Below are 21,773 nucleotides of genomic sequence, written 5' to 3'. Positions count from 1 at the left end.
TTACTATTATTTTCGTTGGTTTTGAATATATCAGTAAGGGGGGGGGGGAGTCATTTTTTGAGTAGCGAATATTATATCTGAGCCGTACTAGCTGAGCGGTTGGCACGCTAGACCTGAAATAATTGTGTCCATGAGGGCTGGGGTTCAAATTCTGGTGTTGCTCATTATTTGGATTAGAACGGGGAACATCGGTGCGACTCTGTAAGCTCAACTAGAGGCTACCCAGCTCCAAATGGGTACCTGGAGAAATCTGGGGGGGGGGGTAACACGGAAATGTAAGATGATTTGTCCTCAATCACTTATTGCACTCCACACCAAAGACTGAGAATCAGAAAAGCGGCACCTGCACTACGCGGACAGTTTATCTGCATGTGATTTATATTTTCATTTTTTAAAATATTATATTCGGAAAGAAAATTTTTGGCAATCTGCGATGAGACAACTTTACATTACATCATATCTTGTTTTATTTTCAAAATCAACGTATTGATAGGGATTTGGTTGATCGACTTGTCTTACTTGAGTTTGTTAACTGTGTCATGTGAACTTTGAATTTGCGTGGTTTTAAAAGATGGGGGGGGGGGGGGGAGTACGTGTCTGATGGAGCTGAATTTTTTAAAGAGGTAAAATTGACCAAAGACTATAACAAATTAAAATGTGACATCAGGATATTCAGCTTACGTGGCAAAAAGTCTTAGGAAAGCATAGTGACAGAAGTCTATTTGGAGGTATAAGCAATCTGTGAGAGGCGGTCAAAACCGAGCCATGATTCCCGAGAGGCTGATATTTTGGATAGTAATTGTATTATAGGCTGTTTTTCATTTCAGGTGTAGGTGGCTTTGTCGCATCTTTAAATCAAAACTTTACAAGCTATTATAGCACGGCCGTGTTTCATACACGGAACGAAGAGATAACGACGTGCATGGAAGCATGCTTTGTGAAGGCCCTTAGAGCTTACCAGGTAACTTGTATATCTTTTCTCAGTTTATTATTATTATGGAGGAAGTGATAACTGGTAATTTAGTTTGTCAGATTCATTAGTTGATTTGAACTTTAAGTTGGCAGTAGTGTAAAAAGCACAGGGATCTTTTAAACCGAAAAGTAAAAAAGTAAGAAAAAGCAAAAAAAGAAAAAAATCAACCGAAGTATTAAACTGGGCCGGTTTTCGTCGGCTCTTTTCATTTCTTGCTCTCTTTATTATCTTTTGTCCCTTAATCTGCTAATTTAATTGTATGGTCGTTTTCAGCTTAAAAGACGATATCAGCAAACTCATTTGTGGGTGTTTATTGTTTATTCAGTGTCAAATCCTCTCCCTAATCTGAGTTTTATCAGTAATTTAAATATTCCTATTTTTCATTTCCTGTTAAGAAACTAAGGGCCTGTTTTGTTTAAGAAGAGTCGTTCCAATTCACTCCTCGCTTTCTAAGTTTTATTAAAGAACGGTAAGAACTCGAACTACAGCACCTTTTGTCATTCCATAACTTGGTTAGACAGGGAAGGAAACATTCCATAGTTAAACAAGAAAGGTTAGATCTTATCATTACTATTACTAGGTTTGTTATCACTATTACTCTTTAGTTTACTAATGAAAAGTCTCTTTCCTTTATAGATGTAGCAAGTGAGAAATGAACTAAATGCCATTTTCTAATTTAATAAAACCATTAAATTTAATGTTAATTAAATTTAATTAATGCTAAATTAAATGATAGTAAAACATTTAATGCCATTTAATTAACAGGGCTTCAGTCCCTTCTCTAACTTGCTGAAGGTAGTAGTAAGCCTAAATGCTTGTTTTTGATGTGGTTCAGTTTAGATGACCCTTTTCATGAATTAAATCGCAGTTGTCACCTAATTTCCATCTGGTCGTTCGGATAAAAGATATGAAGTGGTTTTAGTTTTTCACAGGGGACCAGACAATATGTTTCAGTAGATCCCAATTAACCTTAAAATTCTGTTCTACTCCCGTGGAAATGTTTTTAACATATCACTTTTTATTGGTATTTTGTTTAGCCAATGGTTACAAAGAATAAAGAAAAGGCACATTCAGATTGCTTAAATTCTTGTACGCTTTTTAAGAAAAAAAAATAATTCACCCTAAGCTAAAGATAAAACTTGAAGGGGTAAGTTGGGTAGACGTCCGTTTTTCATCAATTTTCTTTCCGACAGAATTTTTCTGTTGTCTTTTTTGGACAATTTGGCTCATAGTTTCGGGTTCAATCATTGTGGGTAAATGTGAATTCAGGTTCCGAGTATTCATAAATGAATAGATTCAAGTTCCATTGGGCTCCGTTATTCTTACGCGTAAAAGTCTTATCTGATATTTTCACTCTAGAGATATCATTGCCAAAACTCTTTAGATAGTTTCATCTTTAAGGGAGGATCAGCGGGGCAGCGTAAATTAGAAGATTCGAAGTGTGATTAAACACAGTTTGTCCTACTGATCTTCTCTTTGGTAATAGCTTAGCAAACGGTCTTTGGCAATTATTCCTTCCTTTGCTGTCCATTGGCATTATCCCTTGGCAACTATCCCTTGCTGATCTCCCGTTTGGTAGCTTAGTAAAAGGTTTTTGGCAATTATTTTCTGAAGAGTCAGAAATGTCAGATACAACCTCTTGCGACGACATAGCTTTGCTGGACACGTTGCTCAGTAAATTCATCGGTTACTCTCGCCCTTCTTTGACCTCAGGCTATTATATACATATATATATATATATATATATATATATATATATATATATATATATATATATATATATATATATATATATATATATATATATATATATATATATATATTCAACTTATTTCTCATAAAAATATATTTTGTCTCTGTGAAATCTCTTCATTAAAATCTTATCCTATAAAGAATTGATTTTGTTTCCTTATAGAATTATAAAAATATATATTTATATATATCTTTTTGGGGGGTTCAACGATGAGGTTCTTGAAAAATCGATTAAATGTATGGACTATGCCAGATAAATACATATGGTAAATTTATTTGGAAATAAAACACACAAAAAGATAAGCAGAGAAACCAAAAATTCAATACAAACATGTAAAGAATTCAGCAATAACCACTAATATACATAAAGATAGTAGTTATAATAATGCTGTCACTTTTGAAGAAGAAGCGATAAATGTTACAAGAGCAAACTAAGGTAGTTGGGCTATTAACCCCGACTATCGAACGGAAGTTTTCCTTTGCCTTACTCTTGTCAATTACTCTTACTAATAATGATATATATATATATATATATATATATATATATATATATATATATATATATATATATATATATATATATATATATATATATATATATATATATATATATATATGTATATATATATATATATATATATATATATATATATACATCAAATTAATCAACTTGATATATATCAAGTTACTCAAATGACAAATAGTCAATTAACCCTAAATCTGAATTGGAGTTCTGTTCTATGAGTATCAAGCGGCTTCGTTTTTATTTAACCTCAGCATCAACTTAAGATTCAACAGGCTTGATTCACTCTCCAATCTTATTTAATATTATAATTATTTTTAACAGACTTTTAGTTTTTCTTATTTTTTTCTTCAGGGCAAAAATGGCAGTGTCCCAAAAAAAATTTTCTTCTACAGAGATGGCGTCGGTTCTGGTGACATTGCATATGTTAAAAACACGGAGCTAAAGGCGATTCAACAAGTCGTCCAGAAAATTGACCCTGCTATTCAAGTTTGCTTCACTGTTGTTTCCAAGAGAATAAACACAAGAATCCTTGCTGTTAATGGACAGGTGAACAAATAGATTTATAATTAAGGGAATAAAAAGAGGCCTGATCAGAGTGAGCTTTTTATTGGGCACCTGGGAGAAGGGAGTCATTAATTGTGTATGCCTCCTCCTCAGGAAACCACACATGCATAAATAGATCTTTAGGCACAAAAAAAAAACACTTTCCTGGCTAAACAAGCTAAGTAAGATTTTTCGAGGACCACACTGTCTTTCCATGACGTGCAAATAACAGTTCAAGTAGAGATAAATCCTTTTATTAGACTGTGAAAATAATGACAAAATCACTGGATATTTCAATCATATACACAGTGATCTTCATCATCAGATAAAAATTATAAATCAACGACATATTCGTTTGCAACAGAATCTATACTTTAAAGTCAAGTTTCTCTTCCTGTATTTTTACCCCCTCCCCCTCCATGTCATTCGTGCAATGTCAAATATTCCAACTGTTATAAAATCAATGCATTTTATTTTCTTTAACAAATAGTTCAATAGGTCAAAATAGTCAAAAACCATAATTAAATCTCCACAGGATGAAAAAAAAAATTAGCATTGCTGCTTATATTTAAAATAAGTCTCGGATGGGTTTGGAAGACCCCCCCCCCCGAAAAAAAGACAAGGAAATAACGCTTCAACTACAAAATACACATCCCCAGAAAAAATTAACAAAAATCATCCCCGATTCCTCTACCCCTTCAAAACAAATATCATTTGTATGTTGATAGCACATCTCACACTCCACAATTCATCATACTTTCTGACACGTTTTGGCCGTTTCCCAAGTATATGGGTTGTATATTTTATACAGGATTTATGTTGAATTTAACAATGGTAGAATAGTTTTACGTCTTGTTACAAATAAGAGTGCCAGTTTTCAATAGGAATTATAAACATAGTATCAGTGCAAAAGAATCATTTAGCTTTTACCTTAGACCTGAATTCCCCCACTGCCCTTAGAAGCACAGAGGGCTACATTGAGTAGCCTCGTGTCTTCCCTTAAGCAGGTTGCTGCGTAGATGTCTTTCCACTCTTTGATGAGAGTCTTCTGAAGGGTTCTTCTGAAAGTTATTTTAATTGACTATGTGTGTCCTACGGATTGTGTTCTTTGGTGTTCCTCAATGATGGGTGCCTTTTGGTTGTCAGTAGAAGAACATTTTTGGAAGTCTGTTATGGCATACGGAATATATTCCCAAGTTGTTGCCATCTTCTTTGTCTCACAATGGAGTCGATATAAAGATTAAAGAAGTAGGACCGAGTAGGAACAGTTGATCTTAAAGCCTGAAAGGCCTTTGTACTGTTCTGCTGTCAATATAAGGCATCCTTAGAGCAACTCAAAACAGACAAAACATTGATATGGAACAACCTGAGTTTCAGTTCCTGTGATTATGCTGTCTGTTGCCAGACATTGTAGAAGTCTCTGAAATATTGCGTTGGCTGGGATTATCCCGTTATGCAGTGTTCATTCGGAGTCACCACTGGAAGTTACTTTACTTCCAAAGTACTGCAAGTCTTTCACCTGTTTGATGTCTTAATCTCGTGGTTGTATTCCTATCGGTGAACACGTAACTGGCGAAACATTAGTCCTTAAGAGCGTTGATTTGTAATATGAACTGTTCAGCTCTCCTAGTGAGTTGGTTTTGGAATTCCCAAAGCCTCTGCTTGTCGTCTTCTATGAGCCAACATTGTCGGCGAGTTCAACGGCCTAGAGATGCTTTCCTGGATTCCATGTCCATTACAGATGACCCCTGGCTTTTGGATGACTCACTTTATAATTTAACTTTTCATTACTCTATTTTTTTGTCGTTTTGGGTCAACGGAAATCCGATATAAGTTCAGTTTTTTTTTTTTTTTTTTTTTTTTTTTTTTTTTTTTTTTTTTTTTTTTTTTTTTTTTTTTTTTTTTTTTGCTCTCAGAGTGCTGTTGCAAAAAATTTTTGGATGAGCAAAAATGGAGTTTTATTACCTAGATTTTTATTCAAAATTGATAATCTTTCAATGGTTAACAAAATTATGTTGTCTTTAATTTAATGGTAAAATGTGTTAAATGGTCCTTGTTTTAAGGGTAAACAAAACCGTGTTCATTAGCCAATAAAAAACAGTTGCCTGGTCTGCAAAATTGTTGATCTTGTCCACCACATTGTTGATCTTGTCACAAAATTGTTGATTGCAGATACCCACCTTTTATTCAACGTAGATTTGATTTGATCTTCTTTTATTTTTGGTGGTAAGCTCAGATATTCTGAAAAAATTGTCGTAAGGACCTTAAAACTCGTACTAGGCCTAGAAAAATGTCAATGCTTAACTACTAACAACTCACTGCAATACTAAGTCGTATGATACAACACAGCAACGCTCGATCCTCCTCCTTTCCAATTTATGCAAACCCCCCCTCTTCTTTTGTTTGAGAGAGAGAGAGAGAAAGATCGGTATATTTAAAAACTATCGTAGCAAAGCTAAATTCAGTTTTTTCAGAAAAATCATACATTTAAACAAAAATCACACGCTACGACTCAGCATTAAAAATTGATGTGAAGAAAGGCACAAATGAGTTGGCGTAACGATTTGTTCGTACTTTAGGGGTTACAAGTTTATTTTGTAACCGAGTTCGGCTATTGGGAGGGGCTGGTTCGGGTAGTATTGATCGGTGGCTCTTATTGGCTAAGATCGATTTTCCAAATTGCTGAATAAGGTGTTCGAGCCGGACTTTAAGTGGAGATAAATTTAATTTAGCGAGGGCTTGATCATAGGGTATTTCACGGTTTCGGAGTATAATCCTTGTTGCTCTTTTCTGGACGCACTCTATGTCGCGTAATAGGTACGCTGTGCGGATAGCAGATGGACCCCACACCGGGCACGCGTACTCGAGCAACGGGCGAACATAACACATGTAGGCATGGAGAAGACTTTCAGTATCACACCCAAAACGCCTCATTTTGGTAAGTGTCTGAATGCTTGCATTAGCCTTGTGGACGGTTAAATTAATATGGGCACTGAAACTACAGTCACTAGTGAAAGTTACTCCTAAGATTTTTATTTCGTTCACAATCGGGAAAGGGACTAGAGGCATATCTATATTCCGCTTCAGAGGGTTGAAACGAATTATCTTCGACTTGGCTACGTTAATGGTAAGATCATGACTTGAGCATTCGGTCTTTAGCTGATCAAATAACTCGTCTGAAAACTGCTTTGTTATGATAGTGTTTTCGACCAGGTAAGCGAGAACTATGGACAGATCATCTACAAACTTGTAACGGTCGTCGTGATGATTAAGTAGGGAATTAATTACAGCCAGGAAATTTATTCCAGCTAATTTCGTGCCTTTTGGGGCCCCGCAAGAAGTATCTGACCATGATGAATCCAAATCGTTTTCGTGGAGCGCAAAGACTTTTTGTTTTCGGCCAATTAAGAAGTCAAGTACAAGGCCAAGGGTGCGTCGTTTGGCCCCCATTTCCTGGAGATCCATGCCTGCAGTCAGGTGGCGGATTAGGTCAAAGGCCTTTCGGAAATCCACTGCGCAAATGTCGACAAAACAGCTACCTTTTTCAAGCCATTGGAGGACACAGTTAAACATCCGTACTAGGCAGATTGTAGTACTACACTTGGGGAGTCCACCGTACGGGAATCTATCAATACGCCCATGAATTTGTTTCAGAAGAAACTTGAGTATAAAGGCCTCAGTTACTTTCGCCAAACAAGGTGTAAGTGAGATCGGGCGGAGATCGTCGCATGCACTAGGGGCGCGCGTTTTTGGAATGATTCTAATATAGGCCCTTTTCCACTGTGACGGGAAATAGCTAGAAGTAAAACACTCGTTAATGATGCTGGACAGTGGTAATGCTATGAAGGCTGCATATTCACGTAGCAGTTTGGCAGGTAATTCACCAGGGTATGAAGATTTATTTGGTTTGATCTTCCGTAATTCTGTGTAAACGTCAAACTCACTGACTATTATGTTGTTCTCAGGCTCACATTTTTCAAATATGGTGGACTTTTCATGAGCCGTAATAGTTGGATAGGTAGTACAGATCTTGGTGAAGAATTAACTCACTTCTTCTGCACTGATTAAGGACCCACCATCATTGCTGATCTTTACACTGCTGTCAAAAGCTTGGCCGGCCACTTTTTTCACAGCGTTGTGCCACTTTTTGGGGTCTGAAGTAAGTAATTGGGAGGGCATGGTTTCACGACCATAGCGAGCTTTGGCTTTCTTTACCAAAGAGACTATTTGATTTCGCAATTTCTTGCCGTTGATAATATCACCACGGGAGTAGAGGCGAGACCTCTCTTTTATTAGTGATTTAATAGCTGGAGATTCCCTGGTTTGTCGTATTCACTAATAACAAATAATTTTGTTCTAAAGATCTTTAGGTATTGACTGTATAACGTGGCATTGAAATCGGACACCTTAGTTTCCAAGAGCCCGGTATTGTACACTTCGGGGAAGTCATATGTGCCAATCCATCGACCGTATTCACAGATGGCTGACTCCGTACAAGGACGAACAGTGACACGGGATAGTTTGGGCTTTGGTAAAGGCTTTTGCTTTCTAAAGAATTGCGTTGTGGTCTGACATGCCAACGGGACCAAGAGAAAAGGGAGGGGAGTAAAAATCATCACAATTTGTGAGTATAAGGTCCAATATGCCCCCCAAAGAGTGGGTGGGTATTATGTGTACTACTTGTCTTAAAGACAAACAAGATGATAACCAACTCTTCTTGGTTTGGTTAAAGTTTCCTCCTATAATAAAAGCAGGGCTACTGTATATACTTCTCAGGTGATCAATAGTGGCCCAGACGGTTGGCAAACCGGGACAATCTTTGGTAATATGTCATCCTTAAACCGTAGAACGTGTCCTTGGTATATAACCCTTTCTATCAATACACCCCGAGAAAGCGGGATTAAACAACCTTTTTCGTACAGCTCACTGTTTGAGATGCTGTCAATCAGTCGGGCACCCAAACAATCCGTAGCCAATTTATCAGGAAAACATCAAATCCTCCATTTTTCGGAGCACCCACGCTTCAAAATTACCCTTAATCACTGTCATCACTATATTTTCTAATATTCTACTCTTGATTTGCACACCTATCTTCCTATTTTTCCATAACCTATTTTTGCACCATGAACTAACATAAACTCAAAACTTCGTTCATTATGCTAACATTATCGTCTAATCTATAAAACTGAGGACCAAAGATATTTGCTGGCCCAAGAACTTTTCAAATATTTATCTAAGAGCAAAAATTTAGTTGATTCATCCTCTACTCTTCTTAAAACCACACTGTTCTTCATTTAAAATTCTATCCTCAGCATCTCTATGTTTGATAAGTATCTTTATACTAAGTAATTTGCTTCCTACAGAAACCTTGCTTATGCCTCCTATAATTACCACATACTCTTATCACCTTTCATATGGAGGTGTCCAAGTAGGTTCCCTAAAAAAGCTAAGTACTTACCTCTTTTTTCAAAACTTGTATTAACAATCTTCAGTAACTTTTCTTTAACCTCACAACCACCGTAATTAAAAACTCAATGGCCCCACACTATCAGTACCTGGGTCTTACTATTTTTAATCCTTTTTTTGTACTGTCACAATTTCTTCCGCACAAAATAAATCTTTCTTTACACTCAAGTGTCAAAACAATTGTTTTGGTCTTTTCTATAGATTTTTTCTGCATCTTTAACGAGTTAACTCTTTCCTTATCATTAATTTTGGCTCTGTTCTCATCTTCAACAGGGCCAAATCCATATTGACTTTCCTTTTCAATTTATTAATATTTATATTTATGCAATATAATATAATTTTACAATATTAATATTTATACAATATTTTACTGCAATGCCGTCTGGCAGCATCTACCAAATTTTTGGCAGTTTTATCAATGGCCTCCACTTCACGCCTCCAATCCATGGTTTAATGCTTCCTCCGCTATCTTAACATTCCCCATGTTTTACCATTGTTTCTCTTATTACTATTAACAAGCTATTTGTTTTTTTCTTTTTGTTCTTTTTTTTCTTCTTTTTTTTCTTTTTTTTTTCTTTTTTTTAGTATGGAAATCCGCCACCGTCAACCATAGTCGATGATGTAGTCACTGTACCCGAGCGGTATGACTATTTTTTAATATCACAAAGTGTTCGCCAGGGGACTGTATCCCCTACCTCTTACAACATTATTGAAGATGCCACAAACTTCAAAGCCAGTATACACCAACGCCTCTCATACAAGCTATGCCATCTGTATTACAATTGGCAGGTATGTTACACAAAGACATTAAAGGTCAAATATAATTTTTAGCCTCAATGGATTATGGATTTATTGAGAATTTTTAACTGAGATTCAAATAATGGATAAGAACATTGTTAGGTCTCTAGCTAGGACTATTAGTTTATATTAATAGACATTGGTCGTTAGCCTAAATGATATATCCTTGAGATTCACAATCATGTTTTTTTTTCACATGCTTTTTATTTTAAAACTTGGTATCCGTGGTTATATTCTGTCGTTTTAATGCCAGTTTTGCTATTTAATATTGTCAATTCTGCCAAGACAGCTGGGCAATTTAAATCGAGGTCTGGTTTTCAGAAATCCTTAAGTGCCCCTTGAATTAGATACATTTCATTGCAAACAATTATTGTGAAGTGGTTTACAATGTATCCTGAGGTGTGTTTTTGGAGAAAACGCTTCTGTCAAAATTTCATAAATATCCTGATTCATTCTTGAAATATTTCCTTGAGAGATATTCCAAAGTGTTATACGAATACTTACATTTAACATAAAGGTAATTTTTTGTAATAGGTTAACACATATCACACTTACTAAAGAGTTAATTAAACAAAAAAATCTATCCAATCTTGCCTATTTTCTGATTAAGTTGGTAGGAAATACGGTTAATGCTATGGAATTTTGGGAAACTATTAGATTTAATATATTATTTCAGATCCAATGCATATCTACCGGTTTCTAATAATAAAAATATAAATACTTGTTTCCACAAAGTATGGTATATTTTGATAAATATGATCAAATACTGAATACACTTTCTTATTTTGATTTAAAAAAGCCATATAAACAATAATAAAAATCGCTAAAATCTGAGATTTTCGACAAATATTATCTTCCTCTTTATTTTTATAGTTGTAATCATTCATTGTAATTTTCAAATAGTGCAATATTTGAAGAGACAGACCAAAGAGTTTGTGTAACTTACGAAAGTGTCAATTGGTGTTAGTAACTCACCAAGGCTATTTAGCGTTTGGGATTTTTCAGTGAAATAATAAGGAAAAATTACTGTATTAACAAGTGTATGGCCTTTGTTTCTGAAAAATAATTGCCAAGTATGAAAATAATACCGAGAGACGCCACACGCTACTTGGTGTTAGTAATTTATTCAGCTAGTACCAGTTCGCCACTCTCATAAGTCACCCGTGCTCTTCGTAGTTCTAGCACTAGTAGCTAGTTCTAGTTGCTAGATCCAGTTTCCCACTCTCATAAGTTACCCATGCTCTTTGAGAAAGAAAGTTTTACCTTGCTTAAGAAGGAATCAATCCTTCAAACTACATTAAAAGTTTTTGTAATCTTGGAATTACGTTAAAGGATTTTTCCTGAATAGATACAAGATAAGGTTTATTAATTTAAAATCTTCTAAAACTCATGGGTTTAAAATTTAAAATACAAAGGTTGAACAAAGGGCGACATTAAAACTTAAAACGAACAGTAATTACTGCGTATATGAAAGGGGCTTTTCCTCCTCAACGCCCCGCTCTTTACGCTAAAGTTTTTTACTGTTTTAAAATGTAGAGTTAAGAGAAAGAGTCAAACTTTAGCGTAAAGAGCGGGGCGTTGAGATGGAAAAGCCCCTTTCATATACGGAGTAATTTCTGTTCGTTTTAAGTTTTAATGTCGCTCCTTACTTTCATTTAAAAAAACTTTTTTTTTTATATTTAATTTAATATAAGACGTGACAGTAGTAGATTGAGTTCAGACTGATTTTTCTTCCAATAATGTATTTTTTGTTCTATTCTGACTGTTTTTCCGAGGGATCGCAAAAAGTTTTACAATAGTAATTGCTTAAAGTTATATAAGAGTTTTATCTTATTCAGATTGATTCGGATTCATCACCAAGATCTACATCGGAATTGATGGAACACATGACAGTTGCGAATCGAGTTCTGATAAAAAAAAATTTCTTTGAATAACCTCTTTTACAGGGTACTGTCCGTGTTCCTGCTCCTTGCCAATATGCACACAAGATAGCGTTCATTGTGGGTGAGAGTATCCATAGAGAGCCAAGTGAAGCCCTTGCTGAACGTCTATGGTACCTGTGAGGAGATTGGAGATATCAATCCGTTTTTGGTCATACAGTGATTTTGTGTTAATAACCTTTTTTATAACTTTTGTACTGGTGATTGTAGTGGCTTATCTAAAATATGTCCTACTGCTGTGATCTTATCGCAAAAATTGCCATTTTTTCTTATATATGTGACGTGATGGCGTGTATATGTACACTCGTGAAACTAACCACTGATCTGCAACTATCGCATGCCCAGATATATCGAAGTTGCCCTTAAGAGTAAAAAAAAATAACAAAGTTGTCTTAAAAATTAAAATGCCAAAAAGGTTTTAAAAATGGCTAAAATAATTAAGCCTCGTGAAATTAAAAGGAATAATCTAATAAAAACGGGACAATTTTTGTCACGTGACTAAAAAGAGACTGTCTGCTTTAGCTCTAGGTTCCCTGACCGACGCCATTTTGATTGCTGCCTAAAACAACCAAATTAAAGTAAACTTTATCTATAAACAAAAAACACTATTGAACTACTAATAACCGCTCCGAAAATACAAATAAGTTCTTGCCACGGGGCAGCTACTTGTTTTTTTTTTTTTTTTTTTTTTTATTATTATTATTATTATTATTACAAAGTAAACGAAATTAAAAGAAAAAAAAGCAATAAATTAAAGACAACAATAAATTAAATAGTTATATCCTCTATTTCCAAGGCAGTTTCATCTACTCGGTTTTTGTTTTTCCTTTGAGTGTTTTAGAGTTGCAATTTCAGATTCGATTAATGTTTTGTTATCAAAGTTATGTATTGATTATTGTAGACTGGAACGTACTCAGATTTGAACTTGGTCGATTATCAGATCGAATCAGTGTCGGTTATCTTGTGGTTCTCTTAATAATCACTAAAAGTGTTACAAACTTTGTGCAGACCGGGTTTCGTGAAAGGGTTGAGGGGTACCTCAAGAGAAGATTTATTGCTGTGAATATATTTTATTTCTAATGGACAACGTATTTTTGTAAGTGATGTTTGAGCAACCCTTTTTCCTTTGTTTTGTCACTAAAATTTGTATGTTATTTCGTATCCTAAACCCTGGTTATAACTTGACAAACCAACTATCCGATGCCGTTTCACATGGAAAAGATCTGAGTGCTTGGTATTGGCAACCATAAATGTTTTTTGACCAACTCCCGAAAATAAGGTTATATTCCACTAATCAGACAAAAATGTTAGTTTAAATCAGAATCAACACTTACAATAATATCAATTTTTACCCCTTTTCTCCCTCTACTGAGTACGTTCTTGGGAAGTAGGCTTAGATAAATTTTCAAAGATACTCACTGCAATGAGCAGTTTTTTTGGAGCAGTTCTCTCAGTCTAATCGCTTCCTCTTCTTAAAATATTTTTAATCCTTTGGGTAATTCAAAAAACGGCCTGCAGAGTATCCCAGTCAACTAGTTCCTCCTCAGCTTCTGAGTCGAGCAATTAGCAGTTCGAAGACATGCTCTTGGAATGCAAAGATTTCTAACAAAATTTCGACGTATATCTATTCACTGTAACGTGTAATTTTATTTAGTGGGGTATGCTCTCCCTAGTTTTTTTGGTGCCTCTCCCCAGCTAAATTTTTAAGACCTTTTTTTATATTCGCTGAAAAATCCCTATTGGGGCAGTGCCGTGGAAAAGATAAAAAAAAAAAACTTGCCCCTCTGCCGTATTTTGCGTCGATTTACGCCACTTTATAGGTTACACGAGAATTCATAAGAATAGTTGTCTGGTATCTAAGGGCTTTTTTGGCTTATAAGAGCGAAATATTCTTAAGTTTTAGCTATATCTCTGTCTTTCTCTGTAAGAATGTTTGTGATATGTCCCAATCCGATTGTAATACCCAAAATGATTACAAAAGTAAATTCAGAGTTACTTATCTGTCGTTTCAACTATTACGACAGTGTCGGCTGAAAAAAAAAAATTTCTAGTAACCCCTTGTCAAACCTGTGCACCCGAAAACCCTGTAAAAATCAATGCATGTTATGAAACAAAAAAAAAAAAACAATTTCACCCATGAATTAAACTCAGTTTGTTTCAGTTTGTCCTAATGGGTTAGTTCCATCATTTTTCTATGTTTTGTTGGAAAGCTTTTAGAACTGCTCCACTTTTTCTTTATTTTACAGTTCATTTTTTCCCTTATGATTATTCGAACATTGTTTGGATTTGTCGATTGAGCTGCACAAAAGACAAAAAATATATAATACAGATGATTAACAGGCATATGACTTGAAATTATTCTTGATGAAGGTGATGCATATTTGAAGACGTTGTTTCCCCTTTTTGGGTCAGTTATTTTATTTAAATGACCAATTCGTGTTTATTAAGTGCTATAAATTTGACGCTCATATGTTTGAAACTGTGTTCACAAGAACATTTTGATAATTGTTCCAAGTTTATATTTAATCCTCTTGAATTTCTTCTTTTTTTAAGATAAAATGTTCTGAATAATGTTGATTTTAACAGAGACTATTCATGAAAACGTTTTTGAAAGTGACAGAAAAACACAAACACAAAATTATTAGCACCGAGTTTCACCTAGGCGTTAGCTACGATTTTAGTTCGGAGGGGAGGGGGGGGGGGGTACAAAAAAACTAAAAAGCTTTAAAATTGGTTTATATGGAATTTTGTTACTTTTGTAAAGTCACAAACATTTCGGGGAAAGAGACCCCATCCTGGATAAGGCTTTGAGCTACACGGTTCAACACGCATTGTCAGCGTCTTAATTGGCGCTTAATATCTCTTTTAAAAAATGCTTAATTTTTGGCTCAATCGAGATATCCACGTTCATCAATTGTTCGTTAGAGCAAATGTATTTTTTACGGTTTAGTTTGTAGTAACTTTACAAATAAAATTTTCAAGTTGTAACCTTGTGTGCTAATCTACCCTATTATCGATAGGATCAACCGGATGGCTTCCGGTGAATTGTGAGCGCAGGGAACGAATGTAGAAGATCAGTTTTTTCATAATTTTTCAATATCTTTTTAGCGATGAGATATACTTAATTAATTAAATTGGTGCATCCAATTGTGCTTTTTCTAGTTAAATTATAATCGGGTTTCTCGGATAAAAATAATCTTAATGGGATCCTAATCCCGGTCTTGTAATTAATTTGTTAGTTACCCTTGGCTGAAACAGAAGATTGAGTTCATCTAAGATCGAGATTTGACAGTTTCCGTGCAACCTCATAACCCTTAAGAGAAAATAGGGGCCCTGTTATTCCTTCGTGAGGTTTGATGAGGTAAGTCCCTTCTTGGAAACATAAACTAAAGGACAAAAAAAAAAAACAAAGCAAACAACCTCTTACTAGAACTCAAGGAAGATCTGAAGCCATTGGGGACGGGGGTCTGCGACGTCGAAGATAGGACAGACTAGCTGAAGATCACTGGCGGATTTGCAGCCTATAAATTGAAGTGTTTATCTGAAATCATTCCGTGGTCATTAGAAGTCATCCACAACTTTACCTTACTCGTTCAGCTTCATAGAATGTCAGGCCTTTTGATACGACCTGGTCTCCTACCAACCACGCCTTTATGAGTGAGAGCTTACCCTTAGTTTTCAAAGAAAGAATAGATACAAATTTTCTTTACTCTTTCAGCTTATATTATTTGCATAAAAGTGTTCCTAGAATATCAGGCCTTTTGATACAATCTGGTCTCCTACCAACCCCTCCTTATGAGTGAGAGCTTTTACCCGTTGCTTTCAAAGAAAGAATAAATACGACTTTGCCTAACTCTTTGAACTTGCATTCTCTGCATTAAAGTTTCTATAGAATGTCAGGCGTTTCGATACGATCCAGTCTCCACCAGCTTTCAAAGAAAGAATTGATACAACTTTGCATTTCTCTTTCAGCTTGCATTGTTTGCATTACAGTTTCTAGAGAATGTCAAGCCTCTGAATGCGACCCGGTCTCCTACCAGCCTGGCCTTTATGAGTGACAGCTTTTACTCTACCTTTCAAAGAAAGAATAAATACGACTGCCTTACGCTTTCAGCTTGCATTCTCTGCATTAAAGTTTCTATAGAATGTCGGACATTTCGATACGATTCAGTCTCCTACCAGCCCGGCCTTTATGAGTGAAAGTTTTCACCCTCAGCTTCCAAAGACTGAATAGATACAACTTTGCCTTACTCTCGTTTGATTGAAAATTGAAAGGGTTAGTCCTCTTTTTGATAGTCGAAAGTGATTGGAGGGCAACTAACCCCCCTCCCACGCCCAGCATTTCCCCAGACACATTCAATTAACATTTTGAAATAGCCATTTTGTTCAACATGGTTGAAAGATCCGGAAATCACGTCTTTGATGATAAAAAAAACAGCACTCAGGGCAAGGGTTCTAAGTTATTCCCTGGGGGCATTTAAGGTTGCCATCCTCAAAAACGTAATTTCCAGACCTTTTAATTACATTGAACAAAATGGATATGTAAACATTTTTACTCGATGTATTTGGGGAAATTATTGGTATAGGAGGGGGGTTAGTTACCCTCCAATCACTTTCGACTATTAATAACGGCACTGGCTCTTTCAATTTCCAGTCGAATGAGCTCTTTTTGAAATTTCTTCGACAACAAATGGCCCTCTCAAAATTTCATTCAGATGCATTTCGAGAAAATACAGTGTGTGTGGGAGGGGGTATCCACCCTCTGATCACTTTGAATCTTAAAAAAGGCACTAGAACATCTGATTTCCGATCAAATCAGCTATTCCGGAGTTTTTACCGATCAACCCTTCTATATATACCTTGTCTGGCCCCAGGGCATAACTTATAACTCTTGCCCTGATGGCTGTGGGGAGGGGGTTTGTCATCCTAAAAGACATAATTTTACGGACCTTTCAATTACTCGAACAAAAACGGCTATCTCGAAATTTTGATCGGATGAGTTTGGGGAAACTTGGGTGTGGAAGGGGGGTTAGTTGCCCTCCAATCAGTTTTAAATATCAAAAAAGGCACAGCCCTTTCAATTGAATGAGCTCTTTTCGATGTTTCTTCGATAATAAATGGCCATCTCAAAATTTCTATCAGATGCATTTCGGGAAAATACTAGGTGTGTGGCGGGTATCCACCTTCCGATCACTCTGAATCTCAAAAAGGGCACTCAAACTTTTAAATAGCAGTTCAATGAGCTCCCTCCGAAGTTTATGCGATGACCATTTCTGTATAAACCTTAAATACCCCAGGACATAGCTTACAACCCTTGCCCTGAGGGTTGTGGGTGGGGATTTTTATCCTCAAAGACAGAATTTCCTGATCTTTCAATTACGTTGAACAAAATAACAATCTCAGAATTTTGATTGAATGTGTTTATGGAAATGGCGGTCGTGGGAGGGTGGTTAGTTGCCCTACTATAACATTTGACTATTAAAAAGGGAACTAGTCCTGTCAATTTCCAATCGAGTGGGTTCTTTTTGAAGTTTTTACCATAACTTCTTCGATACGAAGTGCACTGGTCTAAAAAAAACAAACAAAAGAACGCATTGTGCCCACATCGTTCTTTACTTAAGCAGCGCTGTTGCACTGCTTAAGTAAAGAATGGGTCCACAATGCTATTCCACATCGCTCATTATTCAGTAATTTATTGTCGTTTGTAGTTTGAATTTTAACAGGCATTTCTCTCTGCTGATAATATTGCCTTTACTTTTCTTTGAAAAATTTTTTTATTAAAATTTTTATTTTTCAATTAATATAAAAAAAAGCATTTACTCATGTCTGTAACTATAGGAAGTTCTAGGATTCTGACTGCCAAGTTTGACTCTGCAAACGACGTTGAATTTAGTTATATGCCAAATTCATTTTCTGCCAAATTAACACAAAATAGCACACACAATAACTATTTGGTATGGGAGGGGGATTAAGTGGCGTGACTTTGTAAGCTCAGCCAAAGTTGACCCAGCTCTGAATGGGTACCTGGGGAAAGTAAAAAATAACGGTTTGCGCCAACAAAAGATGGCTGACCCATCCCCCACCTTTGCACTTTCTGAGTGAAGGTCTATGCAATGGTGATCAGCCTCGCCGATAGGGACTATAAAAAGCAATGCTTTATCATTTACCTTCTTGTTATCTTTTACTGGTTTAGAATTCATGACGAAAATACTGTGTTTGCGAAAAACTTAAAATTCTAAAGACAGACTAAACTACAAATCCAAGTAGCCTGAATTCCTGAAGAATAATCTCTACAGACACTGTTTGTTATGAAGTAATATTGGGCTACAAGATTAAATTAAAACTAAATTACGAACAAATTTTTTCAACGTTTCATATTAAAAAAGGGGGATAAACCAACAAGGGCATAGGCAGATGCATAAATAGTAATAAACTGTTATTCTGAGTGAATATGGAAAACTGTCATATTTTCAAAGTCCTTTTCTTAAAAACCGTGGATCTTTAGTTGAACTGCCGATGAAAGATTGCACTTCACAATAAATTTACAGATGTTTTCACGCTGACCTCCATGAAGCTTAATAACTTCTCCGCATTCAGGATGTTCAGCCACAGTTCCCTTGCATGTTTTTGTTGTTTTTGCATTGTTTTGCATTCGTTTTTGCAAGGCTTCATAATTTTCTTTGAATCGTAATCTGATGAGAGTCCCTGTTCAGTAGTCAATGTTTTCCTACCATTTCCCTGCTGAATTCTAATGTAGATTAATCGATCTTGGATTTAGTCATCATAAACATCTGCAAAGGGGTCGTAAGTATTGAGGTTTTGAAGAGTCGTTGACAGTGTTTCAGCCTCTTCAGGGTCTACAGCCTCTTCCCTTTTCGGTTCTCGAATTGATACCTCTAGTGCATCAACTGATGTTTCAGGGACTGGACTGGGCTCGGCGACTACACTAGGGACAATTACATCAAAAACGTCGTCTGGGATCACCAGATTAGACAGATTTTCTGATTTTAATAGTGGACTAGAAGATACTTTACCCTCTTCATTTTCCGTCACAGGCGAAGTAATGTTTTCGAGGGACAATGAATTTCAGTTCTTAAGAAAAAGTTCAGTTCTTAAAAAAAAATTATTTAACTGTCGATCATTTTTCAAATCACACAAAAGTACACATAACTGTTTGATAAACTGTTTTTAAAACTTTCCGAATTTTTTCTTTTATTGCTTTATGATATAATTCAATGTCATAGTCATTGCTCGTAACTTCACTACTGAGCAAAATCGGGGAACAACCACTTTCGAACCGGTGATCTATCGATCTGCAAAACATTTCAATGACAAATACTATTTGTAAACACTATAGGCAAATTTCAAAACTTACAGCCCTTTCAGGTAAATGAAGAGGGTCGTCCTCCCCTCAACACCTCACTCTTAACACTAACGTTTTTTAGTACTTTAGAAATCTTCTTATAATTCAAATTAAACGACTCTTGTGTTTCAGGAGCCGTTATTCGTTATTCGTATAAGTATCGAGACAAAATTCAGACATTAGCGTAAAGTGGGAGGTCATGAAGATGGGGTAACACCCTTCGTATACGTAACTATTTCTGTTCATTTAAGGTTTAATATTTCTCTTTACTTTCAGCTGAAAAAACAGTTTTTTTTTTATTTAACTTTGATGGTTTTTTAATAATAATGAGAAATCTGACGCCGTCTCCATGGGAAAATGACAGAAAGATGCTTTAGACAATTAAATCCCGATAAAAAAATTACCCTGAATAATTACCCTTAACATCTCCACACGTAAAATTGAGTCGGCAAAGAGAAAGTAAGGCAAATAAAAAGAATTTTGTATAGGAATTCGGGCATATTCCCCCAGTGTAATATTTGCTCTGAAAAGTTTGGTTCCCGGACACTTCCTTCCCCATAGAAAATTCCCCCAGCAGAGAGTTCACCACCCCTCCTCTATCTAAAAAATGTACACAAACTTCCCAATAACAAATATTATACATAAACAATGGACTAGTCTTATAACTTAGGACCTACCACCCAGGGCTGTGTGGATCATGTTATCTCCAAAGGTATAGTTTTTGGACCTCCCAACTATGCTGAATAAATTGACTGTTTTGGACGATCTTGGGGGAAAATCGGGCATGGGAGGGACGCTAGCTGCTCTCCAGTTTTGGTCACTTAAAAAGAGCATTGGAACTTTTGATTTCCGTTTAAATAATTCCTTTCCCGATGTTATAAGACCAACGTTTTGATACGATCATGCCTTGAAAAAAAAACAACAACAAATAAATATCAGGCAAAAATTACTAGATTCCACATTTTGCAGGTAGGAGCTCGAAACCTCTACAGTAGGGTTCTCTGATACGATGAATCTGGCGGTGTGGTTTTCATTAAGGTTCTTTGGCTTTCAAGGGTTATTTTCCCTCCATTTTCGAAAATCAGACAAATTTTCTAAGATTTGTGGCATTTGATGTGGAATACTACGCTTAATGAATCTTATATACTTGAAATCAGCATAATAAACCTTTTCTATTGATATCAAACTTCCGTTTTTAAGAGTTTAAGCTACTATTGAGCTGCGTCGCTCCTTACAGTTCGTTGCCACAAACTATTTGATAAAAAAAATGTATTCAATTTCAGCCTTGCTAAATTATCTTAGAAACTAAAAATTTACCAAAATTGCAATTTTTCCTCCAAAGACCGTTTTTTAGAAATATGTTTTTAGACTTTTTGGGTACCATAATTTCCTCAAGAAACCCTTATTGAAGTAAAAAAAAGAGCATAAAAAGCAGCATCAAGTGATGCATTCAATTTCATTCTAGCTAATTTATGCTGCAAACTACCTACTTACCACAACTGTCACATCTTTGTTGGTATGTCAGCCCAGTAAAAAGATCATTACTACCCGCAATCTTCATTAATGCGGAATGCTTAAAGTTTATTGTCAGCTAACTACTAAGACTGACCTAGCTAAAACGTAACACTAGCACTTTCAGCCTACCCGAATTCTGACATTGTGGCTTAAAAAACTTTGCTAATCTTTCTTGTTTCTCTTCTTTTTGTTGTTTCTTACTTCGTTCCATGATTATACGCAAGATTAAATTGGATCAAGTTCAATGCGCACTAATTAATTCCAAATTAGTTCAGCATATTATATTCGCGGCGAGGGTTCTTTATTCTTTATCAGTTGACCAAATTGCTTGAACTGACATACCGCCAATAAATTAGATGTGAAACTATATTCCAGTCACACTTTCTTTGTCCAAGGGGCACGGGTTCAATCCCAGTTGTGACCAGTTATTTAGTTTGGGACGGGGGTCAGTGGCGTGACTCTGTAAGCTCAGCCACAGTCGACTCAGCTGTAAATGGGTACCTGGAGAAATCTGGGAAGGTAAGCAGGAATGGTGTGTGAAAGCACAGGATGGTTGGCCCACAACCCCCCATTGCACTTCCTGGCTGAAGGGCCATGAAACGGAGATCAGCACCACCGGTTCAGACCTTAATGGTCTAGTGCCGTCTTACTTACTTACTTACTACGAACGCAGAAAGATCGCTGTTGAAAATTTCCTTTATTCTTTCACATATTAAAGTCAATTTTCTTATACACAAAGAAACTGAAGCAAATTTGTGCTACAGTTTCTGGATTTTCATGGAAAAGTGCGGTTTCTGTGTCATACGTACTATAGTACGGCAATGACCGAAAAAATGCGATGAAGCACAAAAGTGCGACAGTTGGCAACCCTGCTATTAATAATTTTTTACATAAAAA

At 35.9% G+C, this 21,773-nt stretch overlaps 1 protein-coding gene across 1 annotated transcript in view; it reads left to right on the top strand.

The window, feature by feature from the left end:
• LOC136030689 (piwi-like protein Siwi) overlaps window positions 1-14,986 on the top strand; it is a 33,468-nt gene extending 18,482 nt beyond the window's left edge. The window contains exons 6-9 of the mRNA XM_065709756.1: window positions 828-961; window positions 3,603-3,797; window positions 9,846-10,049; window positions 12,005-14,986. Of these exons, the coding sequence (XP_065565828.1) occupies window positions 828-961; window positions 3,603-3,797; window positions 9,846-10,049; window positions 12,005-12,121 (650 nt within the window). The 3' untranslated portion in view covers window positions 12,122-14,986. The remainder of the gene's footprint in view (window positions 1-827; window positions 962-3,602; window positions 3,798-9,845; window positions 10,050-12,004) is intronic.
• Window positions 14,987-21,773: the final 6,787 nt, after the last annotated feature.

This window comes from Artemia franciscana, chromosome 8 (genome assembly GCF_032884065.1).
Source record: "Artemia franciscana chromosome 8, ASM3288406v1, whole genome shotgun sequence".
NCBI lineage: Eukaryota > Metazoa > Arthropoda > Branchiopoda > Anostraca > Artemiidae > Artemia > Artemia franciscana.
The sequence above is the reverse complement of the archived record's forward strand: the minus strand, read 5'-3'. Positions and strand labels throughout refer to the sequence as shown.